Source organism: Myxocyprinus asiaticus, chromosome 4, assembly GCF_019703515.2.
Source record: "Myxocyprinus asiaticus isolate MX2 ecotype Aquarium Trade chromosome 4, UBuf_Myxa_2, whole genome shotgun sequence".
NCBI lineage: Eukaryota > Metazoa > Chordata > Actinopteri > Cypriniformes > Catostomidae > Myxocyprinus > Myxocyprinus asiaticus.
The window spans coordinates 13,850,729-13,869,899 of record NC_059347.1 but is presented as its reverse complement, the minus strand read 5'-3'; the positions used below and the strand labels follow the sequence as shown (position 1 = coordinate 13,869,899).

Here is a 19,171-nt window from a genome sequence, read left to right as displayed (position 1 = left end):
TGAAAATAAAAGCAGTTGAAAGTGAGAGGACGTTTCTTATATAATTATATACAAAAATTATATTGCATTATTATACATTGTAATTTTTGTGACATGATTATCAATATCTCAGTTTAAAATGATAATAAACAACCAGGAAGTAATTAATCCACCAAAATGTTAATTAGCTGGTAAATAACTTGAGAAACGCTACTGACTTCAGTTTCCAGGACGCTTCTGATTGGTCGCGGTGTGACCAATCATGTGGCTCGTTACAGCCGCAGCAGAGTGTCTGTATGTAAGGAGGAATGGCGACGGCTGCTGAAGATCTGAAGTGAAATCCTGCATGGGATCTGACCACTGAGCGCTCGCGATCCGCCGCTGTTGAGGTTTTCGCGTTTATCATCCACTTCACTCCATAATTCATTATCACACGGTGAATGTTTAACCCACACTAATCGACGTCTTTTTCATGCTTTGTTAAACTATACTACTGTACAATGGCAACAGCATTTCACTGATTTTCAAAAATCTTGTGTATAATATTCATGTTTTTTCTGTTTAGGTTATTTCTGTTTACAGTTTGAAGTATGAACTAAAACAATTACAACATTTATTCTACTTTCTGATGAGGGGTTTGAATGAATTATTTAGCCTAATAATCAGTTTTTATTTATTTAGTTATCCTCTATCATTGCATATGCTAAATGGGTTATGTTGGCTAACCTTTAAAATGAGAAATTACACTAATATCAAGTAACATGGTCTTTGTACTTGAACATAGTAGTACCATGGTATTCTTTAAAATACCTTGTTTTACCATTTCTGAAAAAAAAAAAAAAAAAAAAAAACTAAAAACCACCAAAGTTGGTTTGCTGGTCTTTGTTGGTTTAAGCTTGTCCTCAAGCCTGCTCTGACAAGTGCCCTAAACTCCTCTAAAACTATTAAACCAGACCTGTCTGACTAGTGGAAACTATCATGGTGGCCATTTAACCAGCAAACCAGCTGAAGGCCCCAGCACACTTAAGAAGTTCTTCTTCGTTCAGAGGTAAAAAGAAGTTCGAAACAGCTGAGCAACAACATATTGTTTGTGAACATTCAGACACCCGCCATACCACGAGGGGAGGCGTTTAGAAGTACAAATTTGAGGATGCTCAAGACTACATTAGCCTGGGGGCCTGGGTAGCTCAGCAAGTATTGACGCTGACTACCACCCCTGGAGTCGCGAGTTCGAATCCAGGGCGTGCTGAGTGACTCCAGCCAGGTCTCCTAAGCAAACAAATTGGACCGGTTGCTAGGGAGGGTAGAGTCACATGGGGTAACCTCCTCGTGGTTGCAATTAGTGGTTCTCACTCTCAATGGGGCATGTGGTAAATTGTGCGTGGATTGCAGTAAGTAGCATGATCCTTCACATGCTGGGAGTCTCCGCGGTATCATGTACAATGAGCCACGTAATAAGATGTGCAGACTGACAGTCTCAGACACGGAGGCAACTGAGACTTGTCCTCCGCCACCCGGATTGAGGTGAGTAACCGCGCCACCATGAGGACCTACTAAGTAGTGGGAATTGGGCATTCCAAATTGGGGAGAAAAGGGGATAAAAAAATAAATAAATAAAAAAAGACTACATTAACCTTAACTAATGTGACATTAAAAAATTTTATCAATGACTTCATGCCTCATTCTATGAGTAGAATTTAAATTAGATTAGTAAAAGAAGCTGTTTTAATCAATCAATAATGATTTAATGTATCTATATATAATATATATGCAGTAGTTCATATGTAATTTGTAATATTTACCTTTTGCATTTATGGCGCTAATGCGCTAACACGTGATATGCGGCCATAATATGTGCCGATTACACTGTTATTGTAATTTATGACACTGATACTACTGCAAAGATGGGTGTATAAAAGAGTCTTAATGGGTAGAATACACACAAAAGATTGATGATTGTCATATCATACTTTGGGCAGATGTGTGAATGGATTTTGCTGCAGAAGGCACATGAGTGAATGGGCACTTAAGAGTATTTGAGTAGATTTGATTTCTTTTTGATTAATTATACCAAAAAAATAAAACACATGACATGGTCTTGGAAAATGTCTATAAGCGAATGATCATACATATCTAGGTAAATCTGCACCAGTTCGCTAATAATTCTGCACGCCAGTGTGTTCATGTCGATTGAACTCCAGGTCGCACCTACCGATGATGTGGACCAATGGCAGTATGAAAGTGTAAGAAAGTGTAAGAAGTTTTCCTGAAAGTTCACACCAGCGAGTTGTTACAAATCACCAAACTGAACTCAAAAGCACCTTCGTTTAGGGCAGATTTTGTTCTAAATGACGTCACACCCATTCGTTCTTCGATTTCGGATAAAGTGTGCAGGGGCTTTTAGGCTTGTCTACAATGTTTTTTTTTTTCCCAGCATGTAATCATTCAGTGCCATGGTATTTCCATTTGATACCATCACTCTACCATGGTATTACCTATGATGCCTTTTTGTTAGGATAAATTACATTAAAATTTAGCTTAGTGCTTCCCTTAGTTGCTAAACAATAAAATTATCCTTTATCTCTTTCGGCCTTAGTGTACATGTGAAACCAAAATGGATGGCCCTCTGGTGAACTCGGGAATACCTCTGGCAAAACAGACCATGGTTTCTCCTGTCACTCAAATCTCGAGCAACTTGGCTGGTAAACCTCAGGACAAACGGAAGACTCCTGTGTTTCTGTCAAACTTGGGCAAGGCTACCTTAAGAGGCATCCGCAAGTGCCCTAAATGTGGCATTTACAATGGCACCCGTGGCCTCAGCTGCAAAAACAAAGCCTGTGGAACCATCTTCAGGGATGGAGTCCATGTAATGGAGCATTCAAAGAAGTGGTCATCTGAAGTGGTACGAGTTGTGACGGACAGCGGAGGCAGCAAGTCTGGGGGGCCCCAGGTGTTCTCGGTGCGTCAACGGGGTCGTGGCTCTGAACAGCGAGGCTTTGTTGAGTTGGTCCTCACGGAGACAGCCATTTCTACAGCAGATGGAACCCTACTAACCCGAGTCAATCTCGGTCGCTGTTACATGCCCTCATGCCAGCAGAACGAAAGCAAGTCCATAGTTGAAGGTGGCCATCTACAAGGGTCGCAATCATCCAAGAGTCCCTGCACCCATGTAAAGCAAGCCATGGATTGTCAGACCCAAGCGACACCACTGCCACTCAAGAGCTCTGTGCTGGAGTCCCTGGTGGCCACTTCCCAGGCTAAGGAAGAGTTGTGGAGGCTGGCTACAGAGACACCTGGGCCCCTAGTGCAGCGGGTCTCCAAAGGGACCCTTATAGTGAAGTGCCAGCCAAGTGCTGCCCACCCTTTGGGACTGCTGCATCTGATGGTGTGCTTGTCTGGAGCGAAAATGAAAAGTGAGGGTTCGGCTCCCTTTCACTGTTCATGTCACGATCCCAGTGCCAAGAGGGCATTAGGGCCGAGCAGTGTGGGTCAGCATAGCATCACGGAAGGAGAACATTCCCATCAGCACAGTTTACCTGAACATTGCCTTCACTTCTATGCCTGTGTTTGTGCCTTCACAAGTGATGACAAGCTGGCCTCTGAGTTTTCAGCTTTTCTGAACTACAGTTTGAATGGTAAGACCACATTTGAGGTTGTCTACACTTACACATGAGCTCTGTTGCAAAACCCAAGAAGGCTGATACCTTCTAAAGGCCAAAGTATACTTCGGTGCTGCTACATCTCACGCACTGTGGGCAAATGTCTGTGCGTGGGCCGGGGACTGTCTGCATCAGCCCAGTTTGCTAGATGAGCAGACTGTTCACATCGGTACACGTCGTCTGTGCATGCATCTGGAGTTGGCCGTATTTAAGAGTATCACAAAGCAGTCATAGTATGGATGCAGTCAGAAGTGTATATTTTGAAACGCTAAAACGCTCGACCATGCGCAAGGCGTAACAGCATGTGGGGTTTAGAACAGAGCCATAGTGTATTTCAAAGTCAAAGTCAACTTTGTCATTTTGCTGTGTTCTCATGCGAAGAAATGAAACCGAGTTACTCACACAAGTCTCCCAGTTGCATTTACCAAAAAAATAAAAATAAATAAATAACAGTACAATGGACAAAAGGATGCCATACAACATACCACAAAGGTATACACAGTATATGTAAGACAGATAATTTGCAGTAAAGACAAAAGTTACATTTGAAACTATAGACATGAGGACACCCTGCAACATACTAAACACAACAGTAAACCCATTAAGACATAGAACAGAGGTAATTGTACACTCATTAAGGACAAATTCACCAAACAGTTGCGCCACTTTTGTGCATGGTATTTCAGCACAAAAACCTGCTTCTTATTCACTAACCTCCAGCAATAAAGTGCTTTGTGCTCCTAAATTGCGCTGCATCTTCAGTATTTAAATTAAGCCATTGTCATTCCTTTCTGTGCAAACACGTGTTCTTTCTATGTAAATTAGGCTCATTATAGATGCACGTTATTCAACGAACTTTGTACTATTTACCCGGCGCCATAAACATTGTTATTACTGCCCGTGGAAAGCAGGCGGTAAACTGAATTATCTTTAAAAGAGATGTTTGTGCTACGATTTACAAGGCCCTAGGCAACACTCTGACCGAGGCACCCCTTGTTGCTGTCAGTCTCATGCACTGTAAAATCTTATTAGTTGACCTTACTTAGGCAGTCGGTTTGAATGCTTTTTCTAAGTAAACTTAATTATTTGGTTCAAGTAAACTGAACTTTTTTAAGTAATGATAACTAGTTTCAAGTAAGCTTAACTCATCTATGATTAAAGTATTGTTGTTTTGATTTAATTATTTAAATTGTGTTATAACATGTCTTATAGAGTATAAGGGAAATTATGTCTAGACTCTAGGTTAGCCATATGGCACACTGGACTCGACTTAGTACTTCTTAGTGCACATAAATCTGCACTTTTGTAAAGTACAATTGAGTAATGAAGAATGGCTTAAACTTAACAGGCTCCAAGTTCACCTGAGGCAACACTAATCACCCTCATGGTGACTTCACAAAAATCTCAATTATCAACCAGCTACAACAAAACAACAACAATAGTCATAAGAATTCAGACTAAATACATTTTTAAATTAAAAACTATTATTTTACTACATAAGTTCCCTTGTTTTGACCGACCAAACATAATTTATTCAAGCGCGAGGGTCTATCGCAAGGGTTTATGGGTATTCCACACAGATTTTAGTGTTTACCTTTGCATCAGAGATGCCAGAATAATATGTGTGTGTGTGTGTGTGTGTGTTCAGGATTGCAGGAGAGGGCAGACACCACAGCACTCAATATATCTGAATCTCATCAGCACATTGAGCCTAATATCTCTCATCGCTCCAGGAGACTCAAACTTGTGGAGTCCTGTACTGGTAAGCCTAAGCTCATGGGCAAGTCTGTACAGAATCTGTGCCTGCAGAACTACACTCTTATTGATAGCTGAAATCATGATTAAGTCAGCCGAAATATTTTATAAACAAACATAAGTTTTGGGTGGGAAAAGTGTAGAACTTTCAGATTCTTTGGAAATTCAGGAGTTGTGTGGGCACTGATTCAACTTGGGCTGCTGCTCACTGGGTTCAAAATGCATCCTTCCTGGTGCAATGGATACTTACCTCTGTTTCCCACCCACTAAAATCTGTTGTTAATGTGTAGCTCCTGCTGAAATGTTCTGAAGTTGTTAACCACCTCCTCTGTAATCTGTTTTCCTCTTTTATTCTTTGTCTTTCTGGACTTATCACTGTTTCACACAGCTCCGTCTGTGTCTTCTCCATCTCTTCTGGCTGTCAAAGACAATTCTGCTCCCACCCTCAACCAGCGCAAGCCCACTCACAGAAAACACTCCGGTTTCACTGGGCTTAAGAACCCAGGTGCTGCCAGATACTTCCTCTACCTAATGATCTTTCCATCGTCTTCTTTTGACTTTGTTACTGATTGCATTTGTCCATCACTCATGTTTTTTTTTTCTCTCATTTTTCTTTTTCACTGTTCAATGTCTCATACAGATAATAAACATCTGTTGATGATTAAAAGAATGTTCAGGTTTCAATACAAATTAGCTCAATTAACAGCATTTGTGGTATAATGTTGATTACAGCAAAAAATAATGTTGACTCGTCCCTTGTCAAAAATCGTGGTCGCAGTAAGGCACTTATAAAGGAATTGAATTGGGCCAGTCCATAAACATTAAAATACACACTATTTTAAAAGTATAGCCACAAGATGTAAACATTATACATGTTAACGTGATTGTAGTGTAATAAAATTGCTTACTAACCTTATCTGTGTGAAGTTATATCCAATATTTCAACTTTGTTGCCATTACAATGTAACATTGGTAAATTCAATCTATTAAATGCTGTAAAGTTTATGCACTGGCCTCATTCACTGCCATTGTAAGTGCCTTACTGTAACCGCACTTTTAGCTTTATTTATTTATTTATTTTTTTTCACCCAATTTTGGAATGCCCAATTCCCAGTGCGCTTTTAAGTCCTTGTGGTTGTGTAGTGATTCGCCTCAATCCGGGTGGCGGATGATGAATCCCAGTTGCCTCTGCGTCTGAGACCGTCAATCCGTGCATCTTATCTCGTGGCTTGTTGAGCGCGTTGCCACGGAGACATAGTGCGTGTGGAGGCTTCATGCCATCCACTGCGGCATCCGCGCTCAACTCACCACGCGCCCCACCGAGAACGAACCACATTATAGCGACCATGAGGAGGTTACCCCATGTGACTCTATCCTCCCTAGCAACAGGGCCAATTTGGTTGCTTAGGAGACCTGGCTGGAGTCATTCAGCACGCTCTGGCATTCGAACTAGCGAACTAGCAAACTCCAGGGGTGGTAGCCAGTGTCTTTTACCACTGAGCTACCCAGGCCCCCACTTTTTGCTTTTTTAAAATAAACAAGGGAGGAGTTCAATCCTTGTTTTTTTTTTTTTTTTTTTTTTTTGTGGTAATCAACATTATGCCACAAATGCTGTCAGTCGAGTTTCATTTGTATTGAACTCGGAATATTCCTTTAATTTTGAGAGATTTTCATCTTTCAGTTTGAAAATGCAATGTAATCGATGATGTACACATGGATTGCAATACCTCATAATAGTTTGACGATGACAAGTTAAGCTCAATCGACAGCATTTGTGGCATAATGTTTATAACCACAAAAACAAATTTTTACTTGTCCCTCCTTTTTTTTCCTTTAAAAAAAGAGAGCAAAAATCGAGCTAACAGCAAGGCACTTACAATGGAAGTGAATTACTAACCTTTTCTGAGTAAAGTTATTTCCAATTTTACAACTTGTAATCCTAATATGACTGTAAAAATTACAATTTAAAACAACTTTACAGCTCAAATAATACACAAGTTTTAACAGAAGAATTAATGTAAGTGCTTTTATAAATTAATAAGCTTAGCCAGTGCTGAGAAAAGTTATAAGACTGAGGGATGAGAGGATGAAGATAGGCTGTCCAAGTTCCAAAAGCACCATACTAGTTGTCCTTAACTCTTGTGCCTTATATATCAATTCTTCTGAAGCCATTCGATAGTGTTGTGTGAGGGACCGACCAAAATATTAGTGTTAATTCATCGTTTCCCCCCCCATTTGAAACTGCCGCGCGAGACATCTACATAAGCACAGCTGAGAGCGCGCCTGACACTGCTACATGCTTTGTGCCATTTGCACTGCATGCCCATAGTTTAAACAAGGCAGGAGAAAAGGCAGAGGTGAAGAAATTGCGCACATTGGTTTTTGCGTGTATTGTCACTGTTTTTGCTGAATGTGTGAAAGTGATTTGAGAACGGGTCAGTCTTCCACACCCCCTTACAATACTTTCGCGCCCCCCCCCCAAGGGGCGGGCCACACACTTTGAGGAACACTGCTTTAAACCCTCCAAAAATTGGCCCCATTCACTTCCATTGTAAGTGCCTCTCTGTAATTCTGTGCATTCAGCTAGTTTTTTAATGAAAAGGAAGTACGAGACGAAATATTTTTTGTGGTAATCATTATTATGCCACCAAATGCTGTCGATTGAGCTCCACTTCTATTGAACCCGTAGTATTCCTTTAAGTGTTTTATATGTGATTGGGTGAATGAAACAGGAAGCAGCCAGCCAGTGAATGAGGCACATGTGTCATTGGGGTTCCAGCAGTGGTTGGCCAGCATCACCGAGAGGATCCATCAGACAATGCACTTCCAGTTTGACGGTGAGAGAATATTAAAGAGATAGTTCACCCAAAAATGAAAATTATGTCATTATCTATTCACCATGTCATTCCAAAACTATATGTTTTTACTGATTCACACTTACTGGTGCAACAAATTCAAACTTATTGCATTACGATCAGTTACGAGACATGAACCAATGATGAATCCAGCAACACTATTGTATGGATTCATTTTATTATTCATTTTAGTATTATTGACATTCACTTTCATTGTATGGAAAGCAGCAGCCTGTATATTCTGCAAAGTGTCTCTTTTTGTGTTCCACAGAAGACAGAAAATCATAGGAGTTTAGCACTATATGAGGGTGAGTAAATGATGAATTTTTGGGTGAACTATTCTTTTAAGCGTTCCTCACATCAATTGAAGCTTCGGTTCAGATGTTGTTAAAATGTTGAGTTAATGCTGATGTTGAAGAATATAATATGAACAGGGAAGCCGGAGCCGCTTGTGTTCCACATCCCACAGGCTTTCTTTAATGCCCTACAGCAGCGTTTGTCATTGGGCTCAAAGAAGAGAAGACTGCCCAACTATACCACCAGTGAGTTCTTAATTTAAACATAATTATGTGGAGCCATTAGCCTCGCATTTTATATCGATTTTGTACTAGCAATCTAATCATTATAAATAGATCAGGGGTGTAGCATCCATTACTTTAACCATTAAAGTTTCATACATTTTCTGTGTTCATCTATGCTCTGTTTTCATTTATTTGGGAGATAGTCAGTGCCTATGCCATACTGTGCCCTTCACTTATCAAATCGGTCTTGCACTCCTTATTAAAAGTGTTTTACAGAATTTGTTTTACCATAATTTGGTGGTCAACTTGAATTCAAAATGTACCCTACTTAATTTCTTAATACACATTCCTAGGCTTATTGTGAAAGATTCATCTTTGCATGATATTCTAAAGAAAAAAAAGTTTTGTTCGTAATTTTTCATCAGAATGTATCAACTTGCTCTGCCTCTGAAACAGTTTTCCTTTTTATATGATGTTCAACCCCTCCTCATAAACCACCTGCTAAATAGAGACCACTTTTCACAATCTATTTCCTGATGGATAAATTGTAGTGTTGCCCTTTTTCTTTTTCTTTTTGACTATCCTGTTACTACAGACTCCCTTAGAGGACAGGAAGGGAACATTTGCGTGCCCTCGCAATACGTTTTGTGTTCCCTTGCTATAAATTTACCATGGTTTTACTACAGTAACCATATTTTAACCATGATATTTGTAGTGAAACCATAGTAATTATACAGGAAATTTATTCAAACTATTGCAAGGGAACGCAAACTATTGCGAGGAAACGCTAAACTTATTGCAAGGGAATGCAAACTATTGTGAGGGAATGCAAAAGATATCACGAGGGAACGCTAAACTTATTTAGATGGAAAGCAAACTATCGCGAGGGAACGCAAAACTTACTGTGAGGGAGCGCAAAACTTATTGCAAGGGAATGCTAAACTTATCGCAAGGGAACACAAACTATTGCAGGGGAATGCAAAACTTATTTCGAGGGAACGCTAAAATTAATGCGAGGTAACGCAAACTATTGTGCAGGAACACTAAACTTATTCCGAGGGATTGCAACTGTTGCAAGGAAATGCAAAACTTAATGCAAGGGAAAGCAAAACTTATTGCGAGGGAGTGCAAAACTTATCGCGAGGGAACAGTAAACTTATTGTGAGGGAAAGTAAACTATTGTGAGGGAATGCTAAACTTATTGCGAGGGAACACAAAACTTATTGCGAGGGAGCCCAAAACTTATTGTGAGGGAACACAAAACACTTGCAAGGGAACGTTAAACTTATTGTGTGGAAACGCTAAACTTATTGCGAGGGAAAGTAAACTATTGCGAGGGAACACTAAACTTATTGTGTGGGAAAGCAAACTGTTGAGGGAACGCTAAACTTATTGCGAGGGAACACAAAACTTATTGCGAGGGAACGCTAAATTTATTGCAAGGGAACACAAACTATTGCGAAGGAACACTAAACTTATTGCGAGGGAGCCCAAAACTTATTGTGAGGGAACACAAAACACTTGCAAGGGAACGTTAAACTTATTGTGTGGAAACGCTAAACTTATTGCGAGGGAAAGTAAACTATTGCGAGGGAACACTAAACTTATTGTGTGGGAAAGCAAACTGTTGAGGGAACGCTAAACTTATTGCGAGGGAACGCTAAATTTATTGCAAGGGAACACAAACTATTGCGAAGGAACACTAAACTTATTGCAAGGGAATGCAAAACTTATTGCGAGGGAAAGCAAACTATTGTGAGGGAACGCTAAACTCATCACGAGGGAACACATACTATTGTGAGGGAACACAAAAATTATAGCGAGGGAGCACAAAACTTATCTCGAGGGAATGCTATACTTATTGCGAGGGAACGCAAACTATTGTGAGGGAACGCTAAACTTATTGCGAGGGAACAAACTATTGTGAGGGAATGCAAACTATTGCGAGGGCACACTAAAATGTTTCAGAAAAAAATGGGGCTCCCTATGTTTCACTCTGAAATGCAATTACAATCATTCTGAAATCACATTACAGAAATAAAGTGGGTTGCGAATGTCATTTCATGTTGACTTTAAGCTTTGTTATTTTTTGTTATTTTTAGTATTTGTGCGTAGTGACGCATTGCCTTTGGGCTCCTTCTCCAAATACACCTGGCACATCACCAACTTATTACACGTCAAACGTATCTTTGATACACCAGAGGTGTGTGCTCATTTTCTATTTGATTTTACTGCCGCTCTTCTCCCTGTTATTCAAACTAATTTGTTTGGTATTCTCTAAATTATGTTGCTCTGTTTGAACAGTTACCTCTGGAACTCACTCAGAGTTTTGTGAAGAACAGTGATGGCTCTTATTCACCATACCGCTTTCGGGAGAACCCTCCTGATCCTAGATCCGATGCCTGCAACCATTCATGCTCCAATAAGCCTCTGGCCATCAGACCACTGGAGCTACGCACCTTCCTCAGAGTGGGTGAGTGCTTGTTCATCTATCCACATAGTGCTTGTGCATCTGTTCACTTCATTGAAGTAAGCAACAGCTGCTGACTGGACAGCTATTGCGACTGGAAGTAAACTGATCAACTGCCATAGCCAAGAAACTCAAAAATCACTAAGCAATAAAAGACACCTGAATGGGGCATTCAATGATTTATTCAGGAGTTGCTTGTAGTGTTAAATGATAAACCTACTATCAGAATTTTTTTTTTATATCAATAAGTCTAGATATTGAGACTTAGATATTGTTATTAATCTTTTTGAGTTTTTTTTTATTCAAAGTCTAAGCAACTGTGGGTAATAAATTTAACATACCAGTTTTGAGGAGGAGTTTTAGGCTACATGCTGTGCGTGCTTTGTGACATATAACATTTACTTTCCTAATCTGTCAAAGTAGCAATACATCACAACAAGATATTACTTAATATTCAATGCATTATCCATACCAACTATATGAAATATGTTATTACACAGCTCTCAGAAATACTTGATTCTGATTGGTTGCGGCATACCGCGGTCAAATATTTTTGTTATGACTGTTAAACTGTATAATTGACTATTGTCCCAGATAAACAATTTCCTACATAGCTACATGGGCACATTCATGCACGAGATTATCTGGTCTCAAGCCCAGGGCCCCCAACTCCCAAGGGGGCCCTATTTGCAGCGTCCGCCATCCTATTCTCAAGGCTTATTTCTTGATCATGACAGGTGGACTGGACATTATCCCTTTCATATTGCATTTTGCTAGTGTATATTATTTGCATTGAAGTGCTGTTAAGTTATTAGCATATTAATGTGATCAGCTATAACAGGATGGCCCAACAGACATTTTTGATCAGGCAACCTTTTAGGGTCAAAAGGGAGATAGGATTTGGCATGACTCTGGTAAAGAACGTGACATGAATCCTCACCATTGTGCCCTTGAACATGCCACTTAAGGCCCCAGCACACTCATGGATAAGTTCTTCATTCTTCATCTGAGCCAAAAAGAAGTTTGAAACAGCTGAGCAACGACATACTCTTTGCGAACATCCAGACACCTGCCACTCTGCTGTTTCAATACGAGGACGCTCAAGACTACATGTAACTAATATGACATTAAAATGTGTTATCAATGACTTCATGCCTCATTCTATGAGTAAAATTCACAGAAGATCAGTAAAAGAAGCTGTTTTAAACACTTGATGATGACTTAAAATAATATATATGCTGTAGAAAATGCGTAATTTGTCTTGTTTACATTCTGAATTAATGATGCTAACATGCTGTACGCGGCTATATTATGGGCCGATACACTCTGTTATTGTATTTATGATGACACTGATACTACTGCAAGATGTGTGTATAAAAGAGTGTTAATGGGTAGAATACACACAAAAGATTGATTATAGGCTTATCTTTTGGCAGATTTGTGAATGGATTTTGCTGCAAAGCACATGAGTGAAACAGCATATCAAACATAGAGTGAATGGGCACTTAAGAGTATTTGAGTAGATTTGATTCCTTTTGAGGACTAATTAATCCAAAAAAATAGCATGACATGGTCTTGGAAAATGTCTCTAAAGCCGCCTTTTCACTGCATCCGACCAATGACAGACGATAGACCGGAAGTCAGTCATTTCCCGTGGAGAGAGTTGTACGGGGGCTGCGTGGGGTTCTGACCATCTCCGAATGTGACATTTTCAGATCCGATTTGAGCTTCGGCTGCATTGAAATATTTCAACTCGTAAAACTAGACTGTATGCGACCGCCTGACCAGATGTGATGTATTCATGCAAAGCTATCAGCGTAAAGTCAGAGATCTAAACTTTATACTAAACGCCTGCTACTTCTAAATTTTGGACAGTTGTGAACATAGAAGTCAGAAATGATTGTTTACGTTGCAAATATTTCACAAAAAGCTTTTTTATTACAGTAAATGTGTGATTAAAAGTGTAAATGTGTAATTTATTTCTGCACATGCAAAATCTACAGTACATGCTGTATTTGCATATTTAAAATCACATCTATTAATTTCTGCTTCTGCTGAATTATGGTTGTTGTTGCTATAAAATAATACTAACTATAAAAACAGTATTAATAATAAATAATATTATTAATAATAAATGCTGAGTGAATAATAATCATTCATCTGTCAACAAAATCACACACAGTAATGTCATTCTGAGGTAAACCTATGGTAGCTTCTCCCTTAATGAATAAAATCCATTATGATCAATGTGACAGAGGACAGATGATGACTGCCACTAGCGGTAGAAATACAACAGTCGTACGTGAATGTCTGAGACGTTGAAAAGGTGGCTTTATGTTGAAAGATCGTACAGATGTAGGTATATTTGCACCAGCTAGCTGGTGTGTTCTTGTTGATTGATGTTAACTGACTGAACAGGAATGAGCTGTCGGCCTCAAAGTAGATGGCTCTGCAGGTCACACCTACCGATGACGTGGACAAATGCCAGTAAGAGTGTGCTTAGCAGCCAGTAAGAAGTTTAAGTGGTGAGCTGTTATGAACGACCGAAACAAACTAAAAAACACCTTCATTTTGGCCAGAATTTGTTCTAAATGACATCACACCCATTCGTTCGTCAATTTCTTATGAAGTGTGCTGGGGTCTTAAACCTCAGGAAGTTCCACCAGGGGCATTATCAATATAACATGGTGCACCACACTATATGACTGAGACACTGTGGTATCGTCTCTCAGGGACATGTTCTGCAGAGCAGACGGAGCCGGTGCCCTTTGTGATCGAATGGATCCCAGACATCCTTCCACACTCACAGGTGGGAGAATTGAGGATCCGGTTTGAGTATGGCCATCAGCTGGGCAGTAAACCTGAACACTGCAAGAGCTCTGGCACAGAGAGAACTGAAGAAACAGTTACAGAGACCAACCCAAACCAGTGAAGACCTGCTGTAGAAGTGATGCAAGTCCCTGGATCATCAGAAACTTTTACAATTAATTTACAATTCTCCATCAGTTACAATAAGGAATCTTATAAGGAAAGATCTAAGTCAATTCCATCTTCCATAATGCACTTATCTGATGGTTTTTAAAGGAATATTAAAGGGATAGTTCACCCAAAAATGAAAATTCTCTCATCATTTACTCACCCTCATGCCATCCCAGATGTGTATGACTTTCTTTCTTCTGCATAACACAGATGAAGAGTTTTAGAAGAATATCTCAGCTCTGGAGGTTTATACAGTGCAAGTGAATGGTGTCCAGAACTTTGAAGCTCCTGAAAGCACATAAAGGCAGCATAAAAGTAGTCAATAAGAGTCCAGTGGTTAAATCAATGTCTTCTGAAGTGATCCAGTCGATTTTGGATGAGAACAGACTGAAGTATAACATGATCATGATTTCAAGCTTATTTACACTTCGTTTGGGCCATCTAGCTCTCTGCACATGCGTCAAGCACTAGGAAGTGTAATCGAGCTTGAAATCATGATCGTGCCTAGAAACTGCAATGGCAAGATTTATAGTGAAAAAGGAGTTATAGTTTGGTCTGTTCTCACCCTAAACCAACTGGATCGCTTCAGAAGATATTGATTAAACCACTGGAGTTTTATGGATTACTTTTAAGCTGCCTTTATGTGCTTTTTGGAGCTTCAAAGTTTTGGTCACTATTCACTTGCATTGTATGGACCTACAGAGCTGAAATATTCTTCTAAATATCTTCATTTGTGTTCTGCAGAAGAAAGAAAGTAATACACAACTGGGATGGCATGAGGGTGAGTAAATGATGAGAAAATTTTCATTTTTGGGTGAACTATCCCTTTAATTTTAACAGAGTATTTTCAGATGTTTACCAAAAAGGTTTAGTGCAAATCTTACACTGTGTCCTAACTATACGTGTAGCGATAAAGCAAAAATCGTTAAAAGTTATCTCTTCTATATGTAGGAGTTTTTGTCCTCCTAACCAGCCGTAGTCTCTTGGTTTCTATTTCTGCGGCATTGCGCCAGGTAGTCCTGCCCACCATGAACTTTCATTGGTCCAAAATCCAAATTCTCATAACAGTATATTGAACATCAGTTGTAATTGCCTGTGATTGTGCTGCGTCGCGCAGAATTATCACGTTTAGTGTGGACAGACAAATAGCTTGTCGCTAGAATCTGATCGCAACATGTCTTGTTAGGACACGCTTTTGTTGTTGAATAGATTGAGAAAACTGTTCGGCGCTACTCAGGAAAACTTTAATTTGTCATGTTTAGTTTTGGTTTATAGAGCATCTGACAAGCCAGACAGTGACAGTCACAGATGTAAAATGTTTATGTAAATATACAACAAAATTATACAGTATTAATATATGCTTTGTGCGATACAATAAAAACCAATTAATAATTTCTAGAACTTCTAGAAACACAGGAAATTGTCAGATATAACTATTGTTCCCACAGTCAACTATTTATTTCAGCATGACTTTATGTTCCCTTTATCATCACACTCTTCGTACAGTAGAAATGTTGTTTAATTGGGAAACTGTTCAGTTGTTTAGTTCAATTGGACTGTGCTAATGACAAGTTCATGTTATCAAAAATCCTGAAATTTTTTTGATGCCTTTTGCATTCTTGTCTAAATGCTCAGAAATGAGAACGTATTGAGAGAATGCAGTACTGTACGGAGCCATTTACAGCAGTGGTTCTCAACCTTTTTGACTCCAAGGCCCCCCCATTGTTGGAGAAAATATTCAAAGGCCCCCCATGTAGGCTATTAGATATTTATATTATAAGATATATCTATTATAAGATATTTCCTTTAAACTTGTGATTCCAGAAATGTCTAGAACTGTATATTCTTCATAAAAAGCAAGCTGTTGAATTATAATAATTATATAAAAATTATAATTATCATATTTTCAATCATTTTAAGAGATCTTGAGGACCCCCTGGAAGTGTGCTGAGGCCCCCTAATGGGTCCCGACCACCTGGTTGAGAACCACTGCCTTTGAGGACAGGGCAGGAATGTTTTTTTCTGAAATAGTTTTGTGTGCCTTCGCAGTAAATTAACCATGGTTTTACTACAGTGACCATATTTTAACCTTGATATTCATTGTAAAGTTATAGTAATAATACAGAAAAATTAAAACTATGGTTATAAAAATCATAATTTTGTGGTTATGGTTTTACTTCAAATACAATGGTATTTAAGCTAAAAGAAAATTATTCAAATTGTGTAAAACAATTAAGAGTGTTTAAAAAGTATGAAAGAATGGGTTGATAGAAACATTGTATTATGTATATATGTTTGTCTAAATATGTATGTGTCAAGTAGAAATTAAGCAGTTAATGCAAATGCTAAATTTTAAGTTTGATTCAAATAATTTATTTGTTTGGGTGAAGTTAAATTTATAAATGTTATATAGCCATTTTGCTCTTATTTGTTTCTTTATATTTTCTTTTCTTATGAGTTGTGTATAGGACTGTAAATGGAAATATTTAAAGAGTGAATATTAAAATATAGAGGTAAAAAGGGTAGGAATAATAAGCTTTGGCTACTAAGGAGCCCCTGAGGGTTAACAGGGCTCAATACTACAGAGCCCCTGTCCTTGTAGACCCTTACAAAATATCTAGAGTTCACGCAAATTCACCACTCATTAATTTTCACATACAAATGAGCTTTGCGGCAAACTCACTACCATGGTGTTATTATCTGATGATATCGTCACTGTACTGGCATTGCCACAATACTTTTGTAAAGGATCCCAAAAGCTCTGTGTAACACTGCAGTCTCAGCAGTAGTGAACAATTATGCTTGGTTGTCTGTGAATCTGTTTACTTCCTAATATAATTAGTGTGATGTGTTTTACAAGGCAGAGTTTGCACATTTGCAGCCAAACTTGGTAAACTAAATTACAAGAAATGTCAGTAATATACTCCTGTTAAATAATACTTTTAAGGGATAGTTCACCCTGAAATGATAAATCTCTCATTATTTACTCACTCTTATGTCGTCTCAAACACATATGACTTTCATTCTTCTGTGGAACACAAGTTATTTGGTGCAGATTTGAGATGTATTTTGGATCGGATCACTTCAGAAGACATGGATTAAACCACTGGAATTGTACTGATTACCTTTATTCTGCCTTTATGCCCTTTTTGGAGCTTGGAAGTTTTGGACACTGGCTTACATTGTATGGATATAAACACATCGTATATACTTCAAAACATCTTATCTGTGTTGTCTGTACTCCGCAGAAAAAAGAAGGTCATATGAGTTTGAGATGGCATAAAGGTGAGTAAATGATGAGAGAATTATAATTTTTGGGTAAACTGTTGCTTTAATAATCATCATCATCTCACCATGTATATGCTATCAAATGGATTGTCATGCAGATGTTTCTTTTTTTTGGGGGGGGCCTTTGGTTTCATGAAAAAATTATTGGAATGTAGTTAACCAGTTATAACTGGTTACCAGCATTTAAAAAGAAAGTTTTTACTCCAGAACAATTGAAAATCACTTTGTTACCTTCTGCTAAAAATTTCGTTCGTTTTTGGTTTTTGTTCCTTGAACCATTTTTAGTCCCTGATTTTAACCTTCCTATTGTCTTAAGAAACTGCACCCTCCTTTTGTCCTTCGGGTAATTTTGACCCGTGTTGAAAATTATTTAAAATGCATACATTTTATTTTATTTTATTGAACAACAGCTCAAAAGTCCCCCTTAACAAATATCTGTTTAAAATTTTCCGATCGGAAGCTTTTTTTCCTTTTAAAGCCGCTTGTAACTGGCAAAGTTTAAACTCTTGTTTTCAATGGTTGATTGACAGGTGAGGGGAGGCGCTTCGCTGCTGCCATGACGCATACAGGACGGATTAGTGTTTACACCTCAAATGTGATGCGGTTACTTATGTTTTTGACCACATTTGTATGTGGTTTTTGTGATCCGATCACAAAACGTTTTAGACCCCGTTTAGACCTGTATTTAGCGCTGACCACATGTGATCCGATCACCAAAAATGCATCTTAAAGGGATAGTTCACCCAAAAATGAACATTTGCTGATAATTTACTCACCCTCAGGCCATCCAAGATGTATCTGAGTTTCTTTCTTCATCTAAACAGAATTTAAGACTTTTAGGATTTCATTTCAGGCCTCCTCCTTTAAGCAATGCAAGTGAATGTACTCCATTTTTTGACAGTCCAAAATGCATATTTAGGGTGCATTAGGGTGTAGAAACAAACAATACTTATATACTTTTTATCTACAAATGTTCGCTTCCATACATCTCTGAGAGGTGTGCTCATGAGAGGGATGACGCAAGCTCATTGGTAAGGTCACACGTCACGTGGAGGAGGAGTCAGGAAGCGTGTCATTGTTTACAATAGAAACTCTCATGAGCACGGGTCACAGATATGTACGGAAGTGAACATTTGAAGTTAAAAAGTATATAAGTATTTTTTTGTTTCTAACAATAATCAATCATTTGCGTTCAGAAGAACTTTATTTGTCGACTAGAGTCGTGTGGATTATTTTGATGCACCCTAAATATGCATTTTGGACTGTCAAAAAATGGAGGACATTCACTTGCATTGTTTAGAGGAGGAGGCCTGAAATGAAATCCTAAAAGTCTTAAATTCTGTTTTGATGAAGAAAGAAACTCGGATACATCTTGGATGGTGTGAGGGTATGCTGCATTTATGTGCTTTTTGGAGCTTTAAAGTTCTGGTCACCATCCACTTGCATTGTGTGGTACTACAGAGCTGAAATATTCCTCTAAAAGTCTTAATTTGTGCTCAGCAGAAGAAATAAAGTCATACACATCTAATAAGGCATGAGGGTGAGTAAATAATGAGAGAATCTTCATTTTTGGGTGAATTATTCCTTTAATCCCGTTGGCTTTGAAAAGGAGTTTGGTCCTGTCCAACAGATGGCGCTCTATCGCTCAGTACTTTCCTACGAGAC

General features: G+C 38.7%; 1 protein-coding gene across 1 annotated transcript; it reads left to right on the top strand.

Moving 5' to 3' along the window:
• Positions 1–272: 272 nt before the first annotated feature.
• Positions 273–14,350, top strand: c4h2orf42 (chromosome 4 C2orf42 homolog). The gene is made up of 9 exons (XM_051696114.1): positions 273–415; positions 2,576–3,614; positions 5,287–5,400; positions 5,782–5,898; positions 8,126–8,230; positions 8,683–8,790; positions 10,872–10,972; positions 11,074–11,242; positions 13,972–14,350. Exons 2-9 carry the CDS (start codon positions 2,594–2,596, stop codon positions 14,169–14,171), a joined length of 1,935 nt encoding a protein of 644 aa, XP_051552074.1. The 5' UTR covers positions 273–415; positions 2,576–2,593; the 3' UTR covers positions 14,172–14,350.
• Positions 14,351–19,171: the final 4,821 nt, after the last annotated feature.

What these genes read in the sequence shown, in the direction of transcription:
- c4h2orf42 (XM_051696114.1), top strand. Translation starts at nt 2,594, where the DNA reads ATGGATGGCCCTCTGGTGAACTCGGGAATACCTCTGGCAAAACAGACC. An exon ending in ACTTGTGGAGTCCTGTACTG is followed by an intron (nt 5,401 to 5,781) that starts GTAAGCCTAAGC and finishes TGTTTCACACAG; the next exon opens with CTCCGTCTGTGTCTTCTCCA. An exon ending in AATGCACTTCCAGTTTGACG is followed by an intron (nt 8,231 to 8,682) that starts GTGAGAGAATAT and finishes TAATATGAACAG; the next exon opens with GGAAGCCGGAGCCGCTTGTG.